Genomic DNA, 23820 nt, shown 5'->3' with positions numbered 1-23820 from the left:
TCCATGAGAAACTGTGAACCCTTGAAAATCTGTACACTGCTCTTTCTTTCCTTCTAAAATTTATATTATTTATTTACAGCAGCTTCAATTAGAGATTTAATGACAAAAATATGTTTTTTTATTATTCAAATATACATTAAAGAATCCTCCAGTATATTATAAAAACATATAAGGATAATAAAAAGACCTAGTAAGTAACTCAAGACCTCAAGGGTTTCTAAAACAGAAGAAGAAGTAATACATGAACATGCAAATACATACAGTAAAAAGCAATAAAACAAAAAGCATACTCACGTCCATGGAAAAGTATAAAAGCATACAGTTGAACAAAAAAGGAAGAGGGTACACCTATGTGCCATAAACAAATACTGTTTTTTTTTTAAGCTTACTCACCATTGTATTCTAGAACAAACATGATAAAAACTGCAATGAAGTTGTGATTCATGGTTAAAAAAATTGATTCGTAAATAATTGGATATTAAAAAGACCATACTATTTCAGGAAATGCATGTTTAGAATTTCTAACAGTTAACTGAAAATGAAAATGTTAACATTTTCATTATAAGCACTTGTCATGTAACCAAAAACCAATACACTGCAACCACTCATGAAACGAGCAATAATTTAATTAATCTCCCACGAAAACCATATTAGAAGCACACATTACAATTTCTCTAGCTTTATATTATATACAAAATATTACTGCAGAACTGCATTATTACTGTTGTAACTGCTGCATAACAGTTTTGCCAACGTTTTAAATCTTATTCATTTCTTATTGTTTCAAATCGAACCATAGCCAAAATATCTAAAATTATGTTACCTTTAATTACTATATTTTTATTAATAAACACACTTAAATAACTGCAAAATCACACTTACTGATTTATCTTTAATTCTTTTATTTTAATATAATTTTTTTAAAAATTTAAATTAATTTTTCACTTCAAGCTTACCAACCTTTCAATAACTTAGGCTTATTCTATTAAGGTGCATTCAACAAGGGTACTATTACCGAATTTCGGTAAAATATGTCTCAAAAACATAAATACAGATGATTGTTTCATCTTATTTTTGTAATCAGTTATTATAGAGTCCCTCATAACTACCTAAAATGAAATTTAGAAATTTTCATTCGTTAATACTATAATTTGAGCAGTTACTCCCTCTCCATTGAAAGCAACTATTGTACAATGAGTTTTAAATTGAAAAGTGCAAATAGTGCCATATTTTTATGTTATTTGTGTTTTATGCGTTCTTCTTTTCATTTAACTAGTAATTAGTTGTTGTTTCCTCATGGTCGTATTTAAAGTTTTACTCGAATGAATTTAATACATCTAACCTATCAAGTCTAAAATTTTTAGCTGAAGAGACAACCTTATTACAACATATAATTAATATGGAAGGAGTTTCTGAAAAAAAGAAAAGTATCAGTACTACCTTATATAGTTGTTTCTTTAGTAATATCTTAATTAATTGCAGCTGATCCTGGATGGAATGATCCACCCATGTTAAGTTACAGTCACTCTAATCCACCACCAAAATCTAGAATTAGTAATAAAAGAGTAGCTTACCCTTTATTTACTAATCAAAAAGAGAAAACAGAAGTAGAAGCTGCTCCCCTTCAATTTGCAATTGCCAAGGATATGTCAAATAAACAAGACAGTGTAGATGGGAATAGTTCTGAAATTTTAACAAAATCTTTAGATAATTTCAATAAGGTGCTAGATGAAAGTGGTTTAGAACAAAAACAGGTTATAAGTAAAATGCTTCAAAATATGAAAAAGATGTGGGAAGAACACAATATTACGGTAACTGCTCAAAACTTGATTTTTGATATATCTCAATATTTAGTAGAAAAGGACCTCTCTAATGCAGAACAGTGTTATTCTGCTTTAGCAACTGAAAATGGAACACAATATGGAAGTTGGCTAATTGGAATAAGGCATTTAATTAATAGAGCATAATCAAGTATAAATGAAGTAAGAAAAAATTACATGTATTAAAATTTGGTGTATTATTCATCTTTAACAATCATACAAATGTGAATAAGAATATTCTGAGGGTGTAGTACTTAGATAAAACCTCAGTGTTGTTTTTAATTTAAGACAAAATGTATCATGTATCTTCTGTAGTTAATATCATTGATTTATTTATTATAAATGTGTTTTTTTTGAGTAAGCGTGACGTGTTTGTGTTAATTTGAAATTAACATACTTTTAACTGTTTTTTTTCGTGTAATTTTTTACATTTGAATATACTTCATTTATTGTATGATACAATTAATAAGTTACATTTTCTGTACTTATTATAAGTGCTTATAACTACAAAAAACTCTGAGGATTTAAAAATAGTAGGAAATATCTAAAAATGGAGTAAAAACAAACGTGATAGTTATCTCAGTTGTACAATAAACTACTATATCATTAGTTTTACCATGAAGATAGTTTATTGTACAAAGGACCTAGGTGTTTTTGATTCGACGATAAAACGTAGAAAATATCACAATTTTAGAACCGTTTTGTGAGGTGCACTTGTGAAAATCCTTCCATCTACATCTGCAGGCCTACATTGTTTTAGACAATAACGCTACGTCTATCTGATCGATGATCTGGTGCATATTGTTCCAAATCATCTGGTTGTGCATTAAGAGCAGAATAGTCAACAGGAAACGGCAATGTCGGGGGATCTAAAGGTAAAAATCCCAGAACAAATTGCCCAGAACCATTAGGATATCTTCCAAGTAAAAAGTTTGTGAAACACATTTGATAAATGTTGTAAGTTAAAGGATGATCCCCATTCTATAACGAAGTTATTTATTTGTTTTGTAATTTGTCATCTAATAAGTAGGTAGCTAATTAAAAGCAAAAAGTACAAGTTCATTATAAACTTACTGAAGTCATCGCTTGATAGGCAGTATCGATGATTTCGTTTACTTTTAGAAGGCTAAATAATAATACAGAGGAGTAAAAGCTGGCTAATTCGTCTTTAGTTATGTTACCGGATCCTGAAATAAATACGATTATTTTAAAGGCCAGTATTCTGGATGTTTTGTACTAACCACTTCTGTTGACTACATGAAACATTATCTTTACAAAGTATTGAAGCCACAACGGGAAATCCATAACAGTTTTTGAACGGTGTAAGACTTGAGACCACACCTGTAGCCACCCATCTACTGTTATGTGCCATTCATCTTTAATTTTGAATCCTAAAAATTCAATGCAAGTGTGATAGATCTGTTTCGATTTACCAACTTAAAATTACCTAATTTAGCATCAGTAAATTCTCTTAAAAAACATTCCATAAAACCTTGTTCCACTTGTTTTAGAATGTTAAATTCTACACTGTTAGTAGACCAATCGGCAAAATGACGCAATCGCTTTATATCCAAAGAAAGTATGCGAAAAAAGTACTTGGTAAAGTTTTTTTTCAAGTTTTTCAGAATTGTGTCAAGTGGCAAATTTTTACTAACGATAAATAAACAGAAAGGTGAAAAACTAAATAAAATAATGTACAAAAAAAAGCAATTTTAAAATTATTAGTTGTAATTAGTCCATAAATGTTATTATCATAAAAGGTAAAAATAGTTGTACGTCATTAGTCATTATAAAAAAAAAACATTTGCCAAAGCTAATGTGCACTTTAATTTAAGTACTGTTATAAAAAGATAAATTATTACTTCACTTAAAGCTTGAAAATCTTGACTGGAAATTATTTCGTCGTTATCATGATCCAAGAGACATTTAAAAAAGTGAATAAGCTTGTTACACTGTGTAGGAGTTAAAATACTTTCCGTATCTTGGTCCCAAGATTTTGAATTATTTAAACTAACTCGATCTACCCATGTTGCTAAAAATTATTCACAAAGATTAGGAAAAAAAATATCTTATATATAACTCACTCCAAACATGAACACTCCATCCACTGGTTTTACTTGCTTGTTCTTTTTTATCTGCAGATTCGCATTCTGGTAAAGTTCTCCATCTTTTTAAAAGATCTTTAGTCTTATCTCTAGTATGATCACATGCTTTTTTCCAATTTGCAATAAATTTATGAGGCACTTTTACAGAAATGTCTACAGTTGGTTTGCCATCGTTGTTTATTACTTTTTCACAAGAACCATCTTTAACTATGGCAAACTGAACGTCCTTTTCTGATTTAAAACTATTTGTATTGCTGGTATGTTTTTCTATCTTTTTTGAGCTTTTATGTAGGGGTAGAGATCCAGTTGAGTCTCTTGAATTACTACGTTTATCGCTACATTTTGATAAATCGTCAGTAGATATACTGTTTTCCATAATAAAAATTACTATTTCTAATGCTAAACATAAACTAATGTAAAATAATTATTTGGAAAAAAAATACCGCGCATTTCACTTCAAGGAAGTAACTCATTCATTAATTATTAGAACCGATATAAATAATATTAATAAACTGAACACAAAAACGTGACATATATTACGACGACCAATGCATCTCAGTGGGGTGGAAAAGGTGGTGGCTGGTGGCGCAAATCTAAAATTCCGTAAAATTCAAATCTATAATAGGGAAGGCTACTTGCGCGCGCATATCAAGTATTATCCTTTTTACGCCGTTGCCAGATCTAAAATATTTGTAAAGACCGAATATAGTAATAATGTTTAGTATCACTGTACCTTATCACGAAAAAGACCGATAAATTTACTTGTGAAGAAATGATATTAGGTAATAAAAGAAATTGGATTACTGTTTATCTAACATAATCGGCTCTTCTTACAAAATAATTATAAAATCAAAACAGAAAAACAATATTTTATCAAAAGAACCAGACCTAAAGTAAAGGATAAAAATACGAACTGATACCTACATACGCAAAAAAGATCACTAATAATTTGTTTATTGCATAATAAAATGTTCGTCTGCGAATATGTTTTCGTACAAAAATTATAGAGCATGCTTAGACCACACAAAAAGTAATGGTTTTTGTAAAGCACCTACAAATTGTTGCATTGTTTATTTGTCGATATCATTGATATTTTATAACAAAATAGATTTTACGATTAGTTAAAAAATATTTCACACAACCTGCACATTTACGATTCTAATCTATACAAGTTTTCACGGAAAAATGTCCCACAAATTCATTTTTCTACTTAAACTAACTTATTTACCGCCTAAATTGAAATATATAGAAGAATTTCTTTTAATATACTATACCAAACATTCTTAAGTTTAAAAAAATGGTTTGTGCTTCCAAAATGGATGGACAGATGAACTGCACCAGTTAATTTTGTAATATATACTTTTGGTCTTTTTTTATTTTATGTATATAATATACTTTTCTGGCGCGATTTAATTTTGTAACCAAGAAAAAGAGAATAATTAAAATCAATTGATTTACGAATATAAAATGTAATAGATATTCCAATGTCAAAGCTTCCTTTTAATTTTTCAAAATAGCAAAACATAGACAGTTAGCATGTAGGTATGTCTTCTCACACAGTTAAACTATTTTCCAAATTCCTGCGAGAACTAAAACGTATTAGATTTATTTATTTGTATGAAAAGATAAACATACCTAGAATAAACTAAAATACAGTCTTATTACGAAATTGGAAACTTGATTAAGTATGAAGAAGACATTTTAATAAATTAACGAATACCACCTTGTCTCTGAAATTTCTCGCCAACTTTTCAATAATTAGTTAAAGTCAATGTTAATTAAGTTGTTCAGGGAACAGTTTGTACGGTCGCAGTTGTGAGTAATTAGTAATGACCACTATTGGATATGATCTTGGAGCCAGTGGTAAATATTTTCTTCGTTTGTCAATAGCCACCTAATATTCAACTTAATAGTCTCCAAACTTTGCTCGAGAGCTCTAATTGAAGAACCGACGTCCATACCATTGAAGTAAGTAGACACCTTAAACATAACGGTTTTTTATAGGCGCTTTAGATTAGTAAAAATTAAATTAAATCCGACAATAATACCTCATAATAGTCATACTGTGTCGATAAATGAGCTGTTACCGCAGATATCAAACTTCCCATCATAAAAGTGGTATTTGCAAAAAGCGAATGCATCGTAGGCCAATAAGCTTTAAGATGACGCCATGCCAATAATCTACCTTCAGGATTGGCAGCAACAACTGCAAGGACCACTTTTACATCTTGTGCTTTTATTTGCTGTGGATCCAAAGTTTTCATAAGATACCTACAGATAAAAACAGAAAATGTATTTATTTTATAATTTTATTAACTACATTTTTTAATTTGCCTTTGAAGAAGCCATGGATCTGACGCGCCTCCGAGTGCTTTGAGAAGCAACTTTTTTTCACTAGCAATCGTTGTTGTATTGTATACGTCCCAGCAATGCTGCCATTCGCTCTGTCCACCGAACTTAATTCCAGCAGAATAAACAATTTCCTTAAGGTCCGCTAGGATTGTTTCGTTTCCTAAAATCCAGCTTTTAAATTGTTTCTTCGCACGAGTAACTGTTTCGTTTAGGCCGTAATACACTGCGGACAGCAGAATTTCCGCTCGAGTTAATCTAGAATAAACGAATTAATTTACTATCCACTTTAATTATACTGCATTTTACTTTTCTAAATGAGTTCCACGATTGTTCCAGCCGACGTATTTAGCTATGGGGGAGAGTAACGTTAGCATATATTGAATAAATACTTTATATGCTAGGGATTCCGATAGTAACTGACTCCATGTCTTAAAATGACGAATTGCTGTTGCCCAAGGAACATAATCCCGTTCTCTTACTAAATACGAAGTCAAATCCAGTACAACGCTTGCGTTCAATAAACCAGCCCTGAATTAATTAAGTATGTATAGCATAAGTTAAATGCAGAAAATAAAAGAAATAATTAAATTGATGCTGTTCTGATTCGGGTCTAAGGGCCGTCATGTGTTGGAGTTGCTTTTTGTGAAATTTAAAAGATATTTTTACCTGCACAATGTAAATACATCGTCTATAAGCTGAGCTCGATCTGCTGCATTAAAAAGTGTATGGTTTCTTTTAAGTTGGTTGATAATTTTGTACCAGACGTCCATTTCGTACATGACGCGATAGAACCCGGTTTGGTTCACGTTCGCCTTTATCCAACTCACGCTACTGTTTATTTCGAATCTAACTAAAATTAGACATTAAATTTCATACGTCTGTTCTACCTTTTGGTTAATAAGTAATTGATTATTACCGTCCGTCATGTTCATCCAGACACTGTAAACTTTATCATGTTCCATGTCTGTAAAATAAGTTAACGGGAGATACCATTTGTATTCGTAAGGAGAAAAAGGGTTTGTCTTGGTCGAATTATTTGCTTGTTCGGTTGTTAAGAGGAATCTTTCTTGAATTGCTACGAACTGATTTTCTTCTCTGCGTATATAAACGACAGGGAACCCCATTTGTTGGGTCCAGGTATCCATTATAGTCTACAATTTATTATTTATTATTACAACGACTCCAAAATCTTTTTATAGTTTACCTTAATTTCCAATGATTCGTTAGTATTTCGACTCAGCGTACTCCACAAATCGTTGATGTCAGCATTACTGTACTGATAAGTGGTCAAATAATCCCTCAGACCATTTTGAAGCGTTTCATAATTAAGGCTGCTTGCTAACATGTACACAATTGCAGCCCCCTATGAAATGAAACAACGGGAATATATTTGTTAATTATTTTTTAGCATTTTACAAGTACCTTGCTATATGAAATACTGTCAAAAATAGCTTCTATTTCTTTCGGATCGTGTACAGTTACAGATATAGGATGACTACTGGAGAGAGCGTCAAGGGCAAGAGCTGGTTGAGTTTTATCAAGAATAAATTGTTCCAATATTTTCCATTCCGGCTTAAAATTGTTTATCCCTTGATATTCTAAAAAGCTGGCCATACCTTCGCTCAACCAGAGGTCGTTCCACCATTTCATTGTGACTAAATTTCCAAACCACTAAACCACAAAAAAAAACGTATACCGAATGAAAAATTGATTTAAATTTGGATATAATTGTAGTTTACCTGATGTGCTACTTTATGTGCTATTGTTACTGCAATACCCTGATGTGCTGCGGTTGATGTTTCTATTGGATCATATAAAATGGCAGTTTCACTATAAGTAATAAGACCCCAGCTTTCCATAGCTCTACCCGTAAAACCAGGAACGACAATGAGATCTAAAATGTAACAGCAATCTTAAGTAATTAATTAGTTAGGTACTTAATTTACGAATAATACCTTGTTTTGGTAAAGGATATTGTACATCAAGGAAATGTTGGAAGAATTCCATTACATGAACGGCAGTGATAAGGGAGAAGTTACTTTTTGATATAAAAGGCGATGGCGCATAAACTGCTACCGATATCCCCGTGTTTGTTGCTAAATGAATGTTATGGTAATCACATATAACAAAAGCGACCAGATATGTGCTCATTTCTACAGACTCTTTGAAGTCATCTCGTAGCTGAAACACAAAAGCAATTCGATTATGCAACGATAGCATAGGAAATAGGCAGTAAACAATATTTTCAATAGACTGCTATTGATTGTGAATTGTTCTTACAAGTCCCTGTCCCATGTAGAATCCTACATCTTCGGTGCTTACTGCAGGCGTATTGAAAAGAGCAATGTGAAATCTGTCTCTAAATATCGACAATTTAAACCTCGCCTTTAGATGTGGTTCGTCAAAGCAAGGGAAGGCAGATCGAGCAAATGTTGATTGAAAATGTGTGCTCGCTAGATACCTAAAATAACACGAATTTTCCCAACAAATTTTTAAAAACTTTATACTCTTCTATTTCATCTCGCTCCCACCGTCGACACTTGAGAACCGCTAGATCTCCCACTTCACTTACCTAGTCTCTCCTTCGCTATTTTTGTAACTAGATACGTAAAATCCTTTATAATCTCTACTTAACTTAGTTGTGTATCTTAAATTTAAAGTATAATTATGTTTCTTTTTAAATTTTTCTTTTACTTCAAAATATATTTGTTGGGCTCCAGTATATTCTAATAACTTAGTTACTCGTATATGGTTTCCTTTTTTGTCTTGCACCATCTGCAAGAAAAGAAAGTAATTGTTCTAAAATCAATGACAATTAGACAAGCAATTTATCATGCCTACCTTATCAGTAATTGTTATATTTTTTGCGTGTAGTACAATAAATTGTGTGTCTTTCTCTACGAAAAATAGTACTGAAATTTGAGCTGAAAATAACGAAAACTGTTAGTATTTAGGTACCTGATAAATGTAAAGAGATAATAGATTGGTGTATATATATAATACATGCCTTTAACATCTAATGTAGTCAGGTTGGGATGTATAGTTATGTTGTATCTAATGGGCTTAACAAATGTAGGAAGACGAATATTGTTCCAAGGAAAAACTTGGCCATTAGTAGCCCTAGGTACGAAAGGCTTGGTCTCATTATCATCTTCATCTATATAATTTGAATTTTTATAACCGACACAAGAACATTCTGAAAAGAAAATTAATGATGTATTAGATTAACCATATAAGAAATAATTTTACCCTTTCCAAAAGATCAAATTAATTAAATAAATAAATAAAGTTATCGTTTATTAGACGACTTGCGTGCGATGGAAAGTGTCATTTGTTATTATTTTTCATATATTTTCTATTTTATTACACACAGTTAGCGTGAAAAATACAATATGTACACGAATTTTGCCGGACCGCATTCTATCTTTCACTACATTCCTTTTTTTGTATCGCTAGCACTCTGGCATGGTCTAGCGCTTTCTATTACAATATAGTTTTTTATCTGTAACAATTTACTTTGTGTCGAAGTATTCGATTATGTTTTTGGAATTTGGTACGTATTTTAAATCAAATGATGCGAATTTATTATAGAAAGAATTGATAATAAATAAATTAACGACAGGTAGTGAAATGGTTCGTCAGGTTTTTCGTCTGTTCTGTAACAAATGTCGTAATGTCGAAGAGGTGTGTTCTACCTTCTGGACTTATCAAGTCCTAATACACAACTTACCGGTTTGCGGACCAGCATAAGCTATGATTACGGCGGCTGCAAGAAGTACAGTAAATACCGCAGTAGCGATAATAAGGGCACGTTTCTGGGAACAAGTGGCCACGCCATTCTGTTCGTAAATGTTTCTCTTGTGCGGAACTCCCGTGGGACTTTCTCTTCCTGTAACACCATCTGTTTCACACGCATTGTAGACGTTAGATGAACGAATCGAATATGAAGTGATTTGTACAATTTCATCAGTACCTGTAAGAAATGCGACATCGTCAATTTCCTGATCGCTCATAACGGTTCGGCGATTCCGTTTCCAAACAACCGCCTCGATATCCTGAGGACCAGTTGCAATGGAAACCTTTATCAGTGGTTCCTGGTTTGAACCCGCCACGCTACTCAATTGTTTACTTTCTCTTTTTGTACAACCGATTACTTATGTATATAACAGTTGGTGGTATCTATTCGGACGTTTGCCTATTCAGTTGTATGCATAGCTAGGTGCAGAGTTTTCACATCATGAGGTCCTGATACATCGTCGCTCACTTAAACGTGATCGACTTTGAACAGTATCGAGAAAGTACGCACAATATCAAAAAAAAAACACTGCGGCTAGCACAACGACAAAACCGGAACAATTACAAATGATTGTAGAAGATGCACCCTAATTTGTGAGAGCGTCTGCGCAGGAACCATCGGAAAAGCTCGATATTAAAGTACATGCTTTCGATTGAAGGGTGGCGGCGATAAAATAAACAAGAAAGGAAATGCGAGAAATATTTCGAACATTTACGGAAAACTTACCGCCGTGTTGACGGGCACTTCCGTTTTGATTTCTTTTAAGTCTTCCCAGCGGTTCTAACCGAATTGCATCGGTACTGTCTTCTAACAAGTTCTGCGGCATTTGGACATTGGGCCTTCAGAATGAGATTTTTTTCAAACTACTTCTGCACTACTCTACACTATTTATACCGGAAAAAAATGTGCATTATGCATCATTCCAATAATGCCAAGTAATTGATTAAATGCACCATGCCATCAGTAAAATTCAAAAACTTCAATCGTACCTTTTTCTTCTGACTGATATTTCCAGATTATATTCCCGTTTTGTTAAGGTATGTATGCCAATTCAATATGCATAATATTCTTTAAAATTTCGTATTTATTCAGACTACATTAGAAAAGTTAAATTTGAAAACAAGTCGCGCGTATATACTACTACTAAGCTGTTGCGTTTCCATTACATTATCTTCCTTAAATGCTATTTATCAGTGTTCGGCAGCAGAAGTCCCTATTTTCTTTTGAATAAACCCATATGACATGCTTCTGCGCGTAAAACATCTTATTGATCTCGAAATCATCGCCCCCCTTTATCATCGGGATCAACTTTCTACAATATCGAAAGTGTAATTTTTACACTTTCGTTACACTTATAGAACTGTGGTCCATGAACTTATCCATTAACAGAAATATCTCGTTTAAATTCCTTTGTATTAACATGAAACAGACGAAAAGTATCACGTTTACCAAGCTCTATTGTTTCTTTCACCCTTGCTAAGCCGCATGACGACACCCTTCAAAACAAATAAAGGCAATACCAATCTGAATTTGACTTTAAAATATTTTTTTAATGGTACGTACCTATTTGAGTATGCACGTCGTGCCCTCTCGTTTATATTTATGCAAGCAATAATTAAAATACGTAAAAGCCTTAACATTATTTAAAACCAAGTATATAGCGATGGACTGCATGTTTGACGTAATTTGATAATCAATTAGTGTGTATGTATCTGAGTATAACGAGACTTTATAGTAGCAACTGAAATGTGATATCGCCACGTGCCACGAAAACAGTATGGCGGTCAGCGGCCATCATCGTATCGTACAGGCTAAACACTTTAAAGAGCAGAGTTAAATTGAAGTTCAAGTTCAAGAAACCAAAGTTTGGCGAAACAATGATTGTCAAATGAAATTTACAATTATGATTAGTTTATGTTTATTTCCCTGTTGTGCCACCTCATCACCAGCCGCCACTGCCTGTCTAAAGTTAGAGGAGAGTATAAAATAAGTAGTTGCCGAAAAAGGAAAAGTGTACTTAAAAGTGATAGGTAACGCAAAAATTGTACGGTTCACTGAATGATAATAAGTAGAACGGATAAATCAATTAGTCACAGCCGTAAGGTTAGTTGTAACAAAAATTATTATCAGTATCAGTAAACGTGGAACCTGCGCCAGCGCCAGCACCAGCGTCTAGTCTAGTCTTATCATCGTCAACATGGTTGTTTTTAATGTTATTAACAATTAACGAAATTTCTCGTTGCTTTATTAGTCTTGTGACAGCGAGCTCGAAGTAACGTTATTTGTTTTCTTTTTTATAGCTTTGTGTTTTAATAACTTTCATGTGCAATTTACGAACAAACTTGCGTTAATATCATACTTACTTCACGTTTGAAAGTGACGGTGATTTTGTTTAAATTCTACACTGGATAGTACAAAATGGTATGCCTCTTGTTTTTTATTTTTTTTCCTTCATAATTATCGAACAACGTTTCCCTAATTGTTTGTTCTTCGTCCTTATCTTTTATCATGATAAACTTCATACATTCACCATTTATACCATTGAACAATAGGTGCTTTAAATGTTATAACTTGTAGGTACGCGCCAAAACGCAATTTTATAATTTGTACGAAATGTAAAATCGTAAATCTCATATTTAATCAAGAAATATTGTACTTCCACAAGAATGAGTAGCTTCATGATCTGGGAAGCCAAATAAGTTGAAATCAACTTATTTTATGGTTTCCCCTGTTGTTTCTAATACATTTTTTTCCAAAAATGATTTAATTTATCTTCATTAAAGTAAGTAAAGGGTTAAATTCAAAAGGTAACGTATAAAAAAATCGATTTTTAAATTTATAGGGGTAAATCTGTGATTTAAAGTCTTGCGTAAAGTTGATTTTCCACTGTTTAGGATAATAATCTCATTAATATCTTTTAAACAAAACCGACTTTCTAGTTTCATAATATAATATTTCAAACTTTTAAAAACATTTCTAAGTAATAGTACATTATCCTCAATTTGCATAATAAATTATTATTGAAAAGTACGTTAAACAATTTAATTAAGTAACTCGAATAAATATTTCTCTTGCCAGAGAAAGTAGGTATTTCCTAGTACACAATGCAACTATCAAAACAAAGTCACTCGTGACAATAATATTTGCTATTTTGTTTATTGCTTGCTTCCAATCAATCAACGGCTTATATTGCTTGTAAAAATTTGTTTTTTATTTAATTGACCTACTGGAATTGAACTTTTCATCGGTAGGGATGATGCTATAGGTGAACAAATTTTAAATTTTATTTTGAATTTTTATTTCTACTTATTACTATCAAAGTCATACATTATTCAAATAGCAACAAGTAATACATATCGGACTTAGTAATAAATTATTAAAGACCCAAGTCTCGCTCCTAATTTTTTATGACCACATGCAAAATGTATTTGCAATGTACTTCCAATATGGTTCGATTAGTTTGTTAATTTCCGGAGTTGTGAATTTGTACGCGTAGTGACTCTTGTTTCATTCTGGTATTAAGTGATTGCGAATACTCCCACCCTATTGGAATCTTACACCTTGAGAACTTTATCTTTTGCATCAGTCTTACCTTAATGACCCTAGCGAAAGAATCGTGACAACAGTTAAAAGTTTCTTTAACAATTATCAAATACGTATAATGAACCAATCGGACGCAAAAGGCGACGACGGCAAACTTGGCGAAAAACAGGGACGAAAGAAATCCGATAAGAAAAAGAAAAGTAACTTTTTAATAAACAAATTTAAACTTGTCAAAAGATCGTCAATATCGAGTATTCATTCGATTGAAAGTCGTCAAGAATACGATTCTGGTAAAGACGGTCAATCGTGTTCAGTCACCGATTCAACAGCTGAAAGGTGGACGCCAGAAGGTGACGATTTAATAGAGAACAAAACGTCCGATGCAAATTTGCCCGAAACGTCGTGGAAGAGTATCGAAAATATAGCTGACGACTCGCGATCAGTGACAAGTGAACTTAAAATCGATGATACTCATCATTTGCATAATGTCCCTTCTACTTCCGAATCCATTTCTGAGATAAAAACAAGGGCCCAATCTGTCGAAGCATTCAAAGAAATGCCTGCATACGGAGACCTGATTATTGATACGTTAATGGCAAGTTACCAATCATCATATTTATGTGTAGATTCTTAAATTTTTAGCACATTATTATCAATCCTATTTAACACATAATAGTGCACATTCATTTAATTTTACTTTAATTTTAAGGCATTAACAAAATACTTGAGAAAAAAAGTCGCAATAAAGAAGGGAAACAAAATAGCAAACTGAAAAACGATATCTTTGACAAGGTTTCTTTTGCGGCTGTAACAAATACTTTTGAATGTTATCACATTACATATAACTTCAGAGAGTATTAATGATTTTAAAATGGCAGAAATTGAATTACTTTGAACTTTCGTTACGTATAATTGCTTATACCCCGATACCCACTTGATGCAGACTTGCGCCTTACATATATCAAATAAAACCTTAGGGCCTTCGGATTTAAAAAAATGTTTCTCGATCATAAAAAACATTTCCAGTACTAATAAAAAATGCGAAAATTAATAAATTCTTATCATCACTGCATCATCATCATTATAAGGTCGTTAGTCCTAAGACTGGTTAGACACGTACCTCCACTTTTTCCTATCCTGAGCTAATCTTCGCATTTCCCTAAAACTAGAACAACCCAAATCCTTAACTATTTGCGAACAGTAATCTAATCTAGCTCTACCTCTACCCCTCTTAACTCCTGTTTCTGCCTCTAATATGGCTCTGACTAGACCTTCATGCCTGAGAAGGTGTACTACCAACCTATCTCGCCTATTTTTTATTGACTTCCATAGAGTCCTCTGTTCTATTCTTTCCAATACCTCATCACTGCATACTTAAAGGTATTTTTTCCAGATAAGTCAAGATCGTATTAAACCAAGAGATCACTTATACAAGATATTAGTAATTGGCGATTTAGGAACTGGGAAAACTTCTATAATTAAACGATACGTCCACGAATTCTTTTCACAACATTACAGAGCCACTATTGGAGTAGATTTTGCACTGAAGGTGCTTAATTGGGATGAAAATACTAGGATAAGACTTCAGTTATGGGATATAGCAGGTAAATCGACAACCAATTTCATCCAGTTTAGTACCAAATAAAATTTACTAATATAGAGTAAATAAATAGTAGTAAAAATATACCACTACAACTACACTTTATAATAAGAATGTATGGCACATGTTACCTAATCTTTTTTTATCCAACAATAAGACTTTCATTCAGTAATTGCGGAAGACTTTTTAACATGATATTTTTAACCAAGTCAAAGTTTATCAAGAATATAAAACAGTATTATTTTTTTACTGATTGTAAGTTACACAACCTCTCCAACACTCACACAATTATAACTGTAAAACGATCGTTTAAGAAATATTTGGTTGTTTAATAATACTTTTGAATAGGCACTTAAATAAAATAAATACGAAAACCGTATACCTAATTGGCATAGTGAAGCAGATCATTAGGGAGGAAGCTATACATAATTTCGAACCTAACTCATTTATTTAGTACATAATACACATTGCAGTTGATCGTACATTGTTTTTAAAAATTCAATGTTTTTTTCAAGGACAAGAAAGATACGGTAACATGACAAGGGTGTATTACAAAGAAGCAGTCGGAGCATTTATTGTTTTTGACGTAACAAGGGTTAATACTTTCGAATCTGTAGTTAATTGGAAAACAGACTTGGACTCTAAAGTTCAATTATCAGACGGCTCATCTATTCCTTGCGTTCTTTTGGCAAATAAGGTAGGTGTGAAATTTGACTGTAGACTGAAGATGGCACCTTGGGTGTGAAAATTTTGGGTTTTATTTATAAAATTTCATGCCCAATATCATGTTCAGTAAATATGGCCTACTTTATAATTTTATTGAGAAATATCATTTATAATAATATTTTTAGTGCGATCAGCCTAAAGAAGGCCTAGTAAATAACCCAGCAAAAATGGAAGAGTATTGTAAAGAAAAAGGCTTTTCAGCTTGGTTTGAAACTTCAGCGAAAGAAAATATTAATATCGATGAAGCTGCTAGAGCTTTAGTTAGTCAGGTATTTTACATTAAACAATTATAATTTATGGTTGGTTATCCTGTTATTTTCAGATCCTTCTAAATGACAAAATTATAAATAATATTACATATAAAGACAGCGATCAATTTTCGTTAAATGAACAAAAGAGAACATCTGGAAAAGTCTGTGCCTGTTGATTTAGATTAATTAATCCGTTTTTTACTCACTAGTGTTAGGAACAAGAAGAAACATATTTTACTTTTAAACACTCGACTGTACAAAAATAATTTTAATATATAATAAACACGTACTGTTTTCAATTTTAACACGTCTATTTACCTTTAGTTGTTGTTTCATATAAATAATAGAGTAATTACAATTACGCTTTATTCGGTTAGTTTAGGACTGTTTTCAGAGGACTTACATTACTTTATTATTTATAGAAAGGCATTTGTACGAATTTCGCTGCACCACGTAGTACTTTTTAAAGGACAATACCGCCCTATATCCATCTCAATGCGTCTGTACTGTATATTGCTACCCTCAGCCCCTAAACTATTGAACGGTAAATGGTAGGTGGCGCAGGCGTGTACGACTCATTTTTTACATACATTTAAAACGATAATATAATCAGTAGTGTCGAAGATCGCACGAAATTTCCTATGTCGCGCTCGTACACATATCAAAAATTTCTTTTATTTTACAATCATTATGCCTAAACTACCTCGGTTTCTCGAGGACTCGCATCAACCGCTAGTGCCCTTTTTTCATCATCAAACATTTCATCGTTTCGAACATTGGCATCGTCATCAAAGAGTGTGGAAAGTCCGCAATCGCCAAAAAATAGGGCGAGTAATTTCGGCAGTGAAAACTGCCACCGCCACCCGGGCTTCGCCGATAAACCACCGGCGGGGTTAATACAAAAAGATTGCAAAAAACAGTTGTGGAAAAAACAGTACAACTGCCGTAATGACGACCATAATTTGCTTTCAAAAAGTTACGATTCCTGTATCAGAATTTATAAAGAGTGTACGCCTAGATCTGAGAATAACAAAGAATTTCTTACAAATAAAATAGATTCGGTCATTTTTAATCACATGTCATTATCTGCCTCCCCGCCCTCACGCATTCAACAATTTATCCCTACCAAGGAGTCTCTCATGTAAGTATTACAATTATTTTATTTTTAATATTTTACTGTTATGCGGTGCTGTCTTGAAGATGGTGGGACTTGGGGGACTCTAAGACTATAACTTTATATATTTATGATTATATGGCCACAAAATGCTCTTATCAGTGCTTACTTCAAAAAGAAAAGGATATCAAAATCTTGGAATGCACGCCATATAAACGGATTTAGATTAATACCTATTGTTTTAACAAAGATAAATTTTTCTTACGTCCAAATACATGTTAAATGAAGATTATAGCAAAGGACTTAAAGTATAAGTGTATATCTGAGGATGAAGCAAAAAAATACTATTTTTAATTTTAATAGGTATCTTTGAATTAATTGCAGAGGTGAATTTTGGTTCATCCTAAATTAATTTTTCTATTTTACTATTAGATATTTACGCCAAAAATTACGTAACTTCCGAAAAATTCAATTTATGATGCACTATAACGTTGGTAGAATGAACGAAAACACTCGAAAATAAATTGGCATCGAATTCTAAACTGATCTATAACTGGAGTTGTGTTATTGTAATGTAATTACGCACCGTGGCGATGTGCTGTGTGTATGTGATTTTTTCAAATTTTCCTATTGTTACCGATCACACTTGGTACAACGATTCTTTTTGTCCACGAAATTTCACAACCGATATCAATATAAGTGATTTTGAAAGTTTAGACGCCGAAAATATTCTCATCAAAGTTATTTTAAGTCAAATTATTATTTTTATTGTCTATTTACTAATTCAACTAGCGTCGAAATACAAATACTTTCACGTAATAGGACAAGAGCAACAGATCTGTGCGGAAAATAAAGCGTCCGAAAACTTATCACGTGAACCGATAATTTTAAAATTAATTTCTATTTCTGTTGGACCAATAATATGCCGGTAAGTAATGTAACAAGAAAAATGGATTGTTGTTTGTTATTATTTTTAGTAATCGTAAATCCAGCGCAATAATTGAGCGAACATTCTTTCCAGGGACATAGTTAAAAATTCTAGCGAATATTCGAAAATAGTTGGAGACCATGACGACCACGAAAGCATTGACGACTATGGAATTGGAGGATATATGCCCGTTCAACCTCAACAAATCCTTCACCGAAAGTACAAGGTCCTTAGAAAACTAGGCTTTGGTCATTTCTCTACAGTATGGTTGTGTGAAAATATACAGTACGTTCCTTGTTAAACAACATCCTCACACAATTAATCTCAAAAAGAAACAATATTTATAGTGACAAATCCTATTTAGCAGTTAAAATAGTGAAGGCAGCTTCGGCGTTTTGCGAAGTAGCAACAGACGAAATCAAAATACTCGGATTTGCAATGGGCAACGACAGAAATCACATTGGTAGAAAACATATCGTCGAATTCTTTTGCAATTTTACTGAAACTAGCGTTAATGGACCTCACGTTTGTATGGGGTTCGAGCTAATGGGACCATCTTTATATCGACTCATCGTTCAAAGCGATTTTCAAGGAATCCAATTATCTGGAGTTCGATCAATAATGAAGCAGGTGAAATTTGTAATAGTTGCATTACTTTAGGACAAATAAAATTCGAATTAGAATCTTAAATTTTGAAACGAATGTAAATTCTCTTCTTTGACTTGGAAAAACTGAAAATTTTGTACATTTCTTGGTAAATTATTTCTCACTAGAAACGAAGCGAGTCTTTCCCTAACGTTTAAAATTTTGATTCGCGCTTGCACCTTTAATGTAATTCATGTAATACAACATTGTAGTTAACAACGATTTGTTTAAGGTTCTTAGAGGACTGGTGTATTTACACAATTCCTGTCGAATTATTCACACCGATCTTAAACCAGAAAACATTTTAATTACAGTAAATGAGTGTTACATTCGAAAACTCGTTGATGCGGCTTACAGGTGTAACAGAGAAAAAGTACCGAACGAGTGCGGTAAAGAAAGACTTAATAATTCGAAATGTAATTGTACCAAAACATTTTCTATTCGTTACAGAAAACGAAGACTACGATGATTTCGAGGAGTTGAATTTTAGACGCAACAAATCGTATCCAGAAGATGATTTTATGAGTGCCCTTGAGGGACACGCGAGTCGGCATACTCGAGAAGTCGGACTTTATTCCCCAATGTGGGTTGATCCAAATATACAAGTAAAAATAGCCGACTTAGGGAACGCATGTTGGGCGGTTGGTACTTTACCATGGTTTTAATCGTTGTTAACATCGAATACACAAAGAAACTTTTCAGGACAAACACTATTCCCACGAAATTCAAACTATGCAATATCGCGCTCTTGAGGTCATTTTAGGGGCAAATTATAGTTTTGCTGCTGATATGTGGTCTGTAGGTTGTATAGCTTTCGAATTAGCAACTGGTGAATATCTTTTTTGTCCAAAAACTAAAGCAAATTATTCTTCAAACGATGACCACATAGCATTAATATGGGAACTGCTTGATGGCATTCCGAAATATATTACAAAGAGGGGAATAAATTCTCATTTGTACTTTACCTCGGAAGGTAGGTATCTATTGTAATTGTGTTATTATACAACAAATAGAGGTGAAATGATATTGTTATTTACTTATAATAAATAACAGTATAATAAACATAATTATTGTAACGTTTCCTTCAGGGAAACTGAGAAATATTCCTGAATCGCAAATGAGAATTTGGAAGTTAGAAAACGTTTTAATAGAGAAATATAAATGGAGAAAATTGGATGCAATTTGGTTTTCTGGTTTTATTCTCAGTTTAATAGAACCTGATCCGGACCTTCGTTCTAAAGCATCGACTGCCCTAACTAATGAATGGCTTCAAACTGATGATTCCTCGTAATACCAACGGCCTTGTTTAATACAAATAAAAAAAGACTGATTCGTTTCCTTCTACCATGTAAAAATTTCGTTTTTGTTTTTCTTTTATAATAAAGTTGAATAACGAAAACGTTGGCCCACTTTAATTTTGAAATTCGATAGATAACCAGAGTAGCTTGGACGTAGAATAGGTTGCATAAGTGCACGCTGGTAAGGGGGTGATTATGAATTAATGTTAATTCCACTATAAAAACAGACCATCTAGCTTACATTTTGGTCAAGTTGATACATGAATTAATGGCAAATTGGTTTTTATTAATAAAAAAACTAAACGTCCGAAAATGAGAGCAGAGAGGACCATTTTTCAAAGATTTTCAATATGGCGACAAAAGTATAGCTGAACGGGGTATAATATCAACTTGGTGAAAGAGAGTTCCCATAACAATCACTTTTCATTAGATTAGGGCATTATTCTAATACATAAACATCTAAATATATTGTTGGGTGCAGGCTTTCACATAGTTGTTTATCCTAGAAACTTCTTCCGGGTTCCGCCATAGACGGTTAATTTAAGTAAAATCAACCACCACGCCAATATAATTAAATAAAATTTGATAAAGTTACAACGTAAACGAAAACAATAAAATGCAGTAAAGTTACTTACATAGCTAGAGAAACTAATTTTCACTGCCACTCTTTGCTAGTTCTTTATAATACGCGTACCGTTTTGAAATGTTTTTAAGTACTCAAAAAAAGTAAGTGATGTTACCAACATAACAAAACCATTTTTCTGTTACCTATATGAATATTTTTGTAACATTCATTAGAGGATGTTTTAATTAGAGATTTATTAGAGCATTTATAGTCAATATGATCATAGTGCAACGAAACTAGCACCTAAAGAAAAATAAATAATAGATTGAAGAACAAAGTGATGTGATGCGATCTTCTGAGTTCTGATATTAGATATTTGTATAGTTGATAGTTGTATGAGTGATGTGACACCGTTGTAGCAGGTGTAAAAGGTCATGAACCTCAATTAATTTTATTCCCTTAAAAACTTATCGAATTGCTAATACACAATATAATGTGAGTGGTCTTGTAAGTTTCTGTGTTGATTAATAAATCAAACGATGCGATTTATTATCAAAACTAAAGCAAAAAATAATTTAGTTTGGTTAAGTAAAATATAAACAACTATGGATGTAGAACAGGGTATAAAATTAGAAATGTTCGGAGATAGCAAACAGAGAAATAATAGTAATATGTGCCTCACTATTGAATTATGTGTCGTTTGTGGAGACCGTGCTTCTGGAAGGCATTATGGAGCTATTTCTTGTGAAGGTTGCAAAGGATTTTTTAAAAGATCGATCAGGAAGCAGTTAGGGTACCAATGTAGGGGCTCCAAAAATTGTGAAGTAACAAAACATCATAGAAACAGATGCCAGTATTGTCGTCTACAAAAATGCCTTGCATGTGGAATGCGTAGTGATTGTAAGTATTCTATATAACTACATCATCTTTTATTGTCTTGGATGAAAGTTACTATGTGCTCCTTTTTACAACATAAGTAGAGAAAAATTACTAAAATTATTCACAACATATCTAGGTACTATAAAATACAGAAATTATATATTAACTAGAAAGGTATTTGTAGCAGTACAACATGAACGTAAACCAATAGTTGACAAAAAGGAATATATGAATAACTCTAATTCAAATACAAACAATGTAAACAAAATATTTATTCGCAAAGATTTGGCTACTGAGTCTCAAACTCTTCTTCCACCAGCCTTCAACCCATGTGACTTAGGCTTATCATTTTTTAACAAAAGATTGGGTATGTTATTCAATATTAATTTTCTTACATAAGAATTAGTTAATTTTTCATTAATTACAGGTAATAGCAGTTCCTCAGAAATTCCCTATCGTATGTCACCAAGCCAAACTAGTTTAGAAGATGAAGTTTCTATGGATAGTACAAACACAGGAATAGGTGAACTGAGTGATGCATTGTGTATGGCTCGTGATAAACAAATAATTTCAAAAGCCCTAGACACTATTGCAAGGGTTCAGTGTTTAAATGGAAATGATTATTTATCTCTTACAGCTGAAGAGAATCCCTTTGAAATAGATGAACCTGTAATTCAGGAGCAGCATGTGATTTTTAATTTGCAGATACCTGGTCCTGTTCCCCCTTACTTAAATGTACATTATATTTGCGAAAGTGGCTCAAGATTACTCTTTTTAAGTATTCACTGGGCAAGAAGTGTTCCTGCTTTTCAGTTGTTGAGGTAATTGTAGTTTAAATTTCGGAATTAATATTAAAACAATCTTTTGCAGCTATGACAACCAAATAACTCTTTTAAAGGGTAGTTGGGCAGAATTGTTTACATTGGGTTTAGCACAATGTTCACAAACATTGTCCTTATCTACTATACTCTCATCACTAATAAGTCATCTACACACCTCCATCGCTCAAGACAAAATACCTGCTGTTAAGGTGAAACAAGTAACAGACCATATAGTAAAATTACAAGAATTTGTCACATCTATGAACCGCATGAATGTTGATGACCATGAATATGCTTATCTAAAAGCAATATCTTTATTTTCTCCAGACCAGTCTGGACTTTTAATGAAAAAACAAGTAGAGAAGATCCAAGAAAAAACCTTCCAAGCTCTTAGGCACTATGTCAGTAATAATTTCCCAAATGATGATGATAGGTTTCCAAGGTTAATATTGTTAATTATTCTATTATAATATTAAAACTAACTATGTATAAAAGTGAAGAATGAAACAGTAGATTGTTTCAATAAATTGTACAGTATTGACGTTTTAGTCAAAACAATTGTCTGTCAATCTACCGTTTTTTCATTTACGTTTAGTTTATTTGTTACCAAGGAAAAAGCATATTTGTCTTACTCTATTGCAGATTACTGCTACGTCTTCCATCATTGCGTGCCTTGGATCCACAAATATTAGAGGAGTTGTTTTTTTCCAGCTTAATTGGTCAAGTGCAAATTGATAGCGTAATTCCGTACATTCTGCGAATGGGAAACGGAGCAGTTAGTATGTTTTTATAATTAAATGACAATCGTAGTTTTAATAAAAAACTTTTTTCTTTTATTCGTAGGTGTGTGCACCAGACAAGTAAAATTGGAACAACCAGAGGAATATTTGTGCAAATAATGTTTTATATTAAATTTATACTAAAACCGAATGTTTGAATAATGAGTATTCGTGATAATAACTTTATTGTTTTTATTTCTTTTAATGATTATTTGTATAGGAACTGTTGTATGTGGGGTTGCAATTTGAGATAATATTACGAATTTATTTTTATAAAGAAACGTTGATTAGTTTTTTGACAAATGCAACGTACGTTTACTGTAAATAAATTTTAGGTAGACATATAACTGTAAAAACTATAATAATTTGTGCTAAAGACTACAATAGTCCATAACGTAGATTTTTTTATTTTAATTATTAACCGATCAGCTTTGTACTTTTCTACAGTAATCGGAAAAAATGTTCAAGTATTTAGTGCAATGAGCACATTTGTGATAAAATAGGTCTGTGCCTTCGAAAATTTCAATTTCTTCATGTCTATTGGTTTAGTTAATTAGCACAGGAAATATTTATATTTCTAAAAATTGCCAGAGACATG

The 23820-nt window shown here is 32.4% G+C and overlaps 6 protein-coding genes across 17 annotated transcripts; 4 read left to right on the top strand and 2 right to left on the bottom strand.

Annotated features, from left to right (window-relative positions):
* The first annotated feature begins 1168 nt into the window (after positions 1 to 1168).
* On the top strand, positions 1169 to 2159 carry LOC108738233. The gene is made up of 3 exons (XM_018471551.2): positions 1169 to 1427; positions 1483 to 1811; positions 1900 to 2159. Exons 1-3 carry the CDS (start codon positions 1400 to 1402, stop codon positions 1933 to 1935), a joined length of 393 nt encoding a protein of 130 aa, XP_018327053.1. The 5' UTR covers positions 1169 to 1399; the 3' UTR covers positions 1936 to 2159.
* Positions 2160 to 2231: 72 nt separating this feature from the next.
* LOC108738231 lies at positions 2232 to 4876 on the bottom strand. 3 transcript variants are annotated; one of them, XM_018471545.2, is made up of 6 exons: positions 3905 to 4876; positions 3683 to 3852; positions 3268 to 3382; positions 3062 to 3211; positions 2895 to 3007; positions 2510 to 2801 (listed from the first exon to the last, which is right to left on the bottom strand). In XM_018471545.2, exons 1-6 carry the CDS (start codon positions 4299 to 4301, stop codon positions 2577 to 2579), a joined length of 1170 nt encoding a protein of 389 aa, XP_018327047.1. In that variant the 5' UTR covers positions 4302 to 4876; the 3' UTR covers positions 2510 to 2576. The 3 variants fall into 3 exon arrangements, with proteins under 3 accessions (XP_018327050.1, XP_018327047.1, XP_018327049.1); XM_018471547.2 differs by having other exon boundaries at positions 2757 to 2839; XM_018471548.2 differs by lacking the exon at positions 3905 to 4876 and having other exon boundaries at positions 2232 to 2801; positions 3268 to 3852.
* A 105-nt stretch (positions 4877 to 4981) lies between these two features.
* LOC108738228 (endoplasmic reticulum aminopeptidase 1) lies at positions 4982 to 12133 on the bottom strand. Of its 3 annotated transcripts, XM_018471539.2 has the most exons (18): positions 11637 to 12109; positions 11063 to 11569; positions 10800 to 10957; positions 10008 to 10250; positions 9285 to 9473; positions 9119 to 9201; positions 8850 to 9052; positions 8558 to 8738; positions 8233 to 8458; positions 8017 to 8171; positions 7700 to 7948; positions 7482 to 7640; positions 7194 to 7428; positions 6944 to 7127; positions 6584 to 6805; positions 6260 to 6532; positions 5974 to 6196; positions 5762 to 5905 (listed from the first exon to the last, which is right to left on the bottom strand). In XM_018471539.2, the coding sequence occupies exons 3-18, from the start codon at positions 10897 to 10899 to the stop codon at positions 5762 to 5764; spliced, it is 3069 nt and encodes a 1022-aa protein (XP_018327041.1). In that variant the 5' UTR covers positions 10900 to 10957; positions 11063 to 11569; positions 11637 to 12109. The 3 variants fall into 3 exon arrangements, with proteins under 3 accessions (XP_018327040.1, XP_018327042.1, XP_018327041.1); XM_018471538.2 differs by having other exon boundaries at positions 4982 to 5905; positions 10800 to 11569; positions 11637 to 12133; XM_018471540.1 differs by lacking the exons at positions 10800 to 10957; positions 11063 to 11569; positions 11637 to 12109 and adding an exon at positions 10251 to 10747 and having other exon boundaries at positions 4982 to 5905; positions 10008 to 10166.
* A 148-nt stretch (positions 12134 to 12281) lies between these two features.
* LOC108738232 (ras-related protein Rab-32) lies at positions 12282 to 16498 on the top strand. 2 transcript variants are annotated; one of them, XM_018471550.2, is made up of 5 exons: positions 12282 to 12494; positions 15010 to 15220; positions 15732 to 15913; positions 16068 to 16211; positions 16265 to 16498. In XM_018471550.2, exons 1-5 carry the CDS (start codon positions 12492 to 12494, stop codon positions 16367 to 16369), a joined length of 645 nt encoding a protein of 214 aa, XP_018327052.1. In that variant the 5' UTR covers positions 12282 to 12491; the 3' UTR covers positions 16370 to 16498. The 2 variants fall into 2 exon arrangements, with proteins under 2 accessions (XP_018327052.1, XP_018327051.1); XM_018471549.1 differs by lacking the exon at positions 12282 to 12494 and adding an exon at positions 12522 to 14211.
* A 96-nt stretch (positions 16499 to 16594) lies between these two features.
* Positions 16595 to 20258, top strand: LOC108738229 (SRSF protein kinase 1-like). 3 transcript variants are annotated; one of them, XM_018471543.1, is made up of 7 exons: positions 16595 to 17334; positions 18329 to 18520; positions 18568 to 18865; positions 19113 to 19269; positions 19331 to 19521; positions 19583 to 19853; positions 19969 to 20258. In XM_018471543.1, exons 1-7 carry the CDS (start codon positions 17270 to 17272, stop codon positions 20169 to 20171), a joined length of 1377 nt encoding a protein of 458 aa, XP_018327045.1. In that variant the 5' UTR covers positions 16595 to 17269; the 3' UTR covers positions 20172 to 20258. The 3 variants fall into 3 exon arrangements, with proteins under 3 accessions (XP_018327045.1, XP_018327043.1, XP_018327044.1); XM_018471541.1 differs by lacking the exon at positions 16595 to 17334 and adding an exon at positions 17349 to 18235; XM_018471542.1 differs by lacking the exon at positions 16595 to 17334 and adding an exon at positions 17351 to 18235 and having other exon boundaries at positions 18583 to 18865.
* Positions 20259 to 20831: 573 nt separating this feature from the next.
* LOC108738173 (orphan steroid hormone receptor 2) lies at positions 20832 to 23814 on the top strand. Of its 5 annotated transcripts, XM_018471447.2 has the most exons (7): positions 20833 to 21643; positions 21807 to 21989; positions 22050 to 22145; positions 22260 to 22443; positions 22493 to 22885; positions 23086 to 23222; positions 23287 to 23814. In XM_018471447.2, the coding sequence occupies exons 1-7, from the start codon at positions 21349 to 21351 to the stop codon at positions 23340 to 23342; spliced, it is 1344 nt and encodes a 447-aa protein (XP_018326949.2). In that variant the 5' UTR covers positions 20833 to 21348; the 3' UTR covers positions 23343 to 23814. The 5 variants fall into 5 exon arrangements, with proteins under 5 accessions (XP_025835024.1, XP_018326949.2, XP_025835021.1 ...); XM_025979239.1 differs by having other exon boundaries at positions 20832 to 21643; positions 21942 to 21989; positions 22050 to 22443; XM_025979236.1 differs by having other exon boundaries at positions 21906 to 21989; positions 22050 to 22443.
* The last annotated feature ends 6 nt before the right edge of the window (positions 23815 to 23820 follow it).

The sequence above is a fragment of the Agrilus planipennis genome, unplaced genomic scaffold (assembly GCF_000699045.2).
Source record: "Agrilus planipennis isolate EAB-ADULT unplaced genomic scaffold, Apla_2.0 scaffold88, whole genome shotgun sequence".
Taxonomy (NCBI): Eukaryota; Metazoa; Arthropoda; class Insecta; order Coleoptera; family Buprestidae; genus Agrilus; species Agrilus planipennis.
Note: the sequence above shows the minus strand (reverse complement) of the source record. Positions and strands in the feature narration are given on the sequence as shown.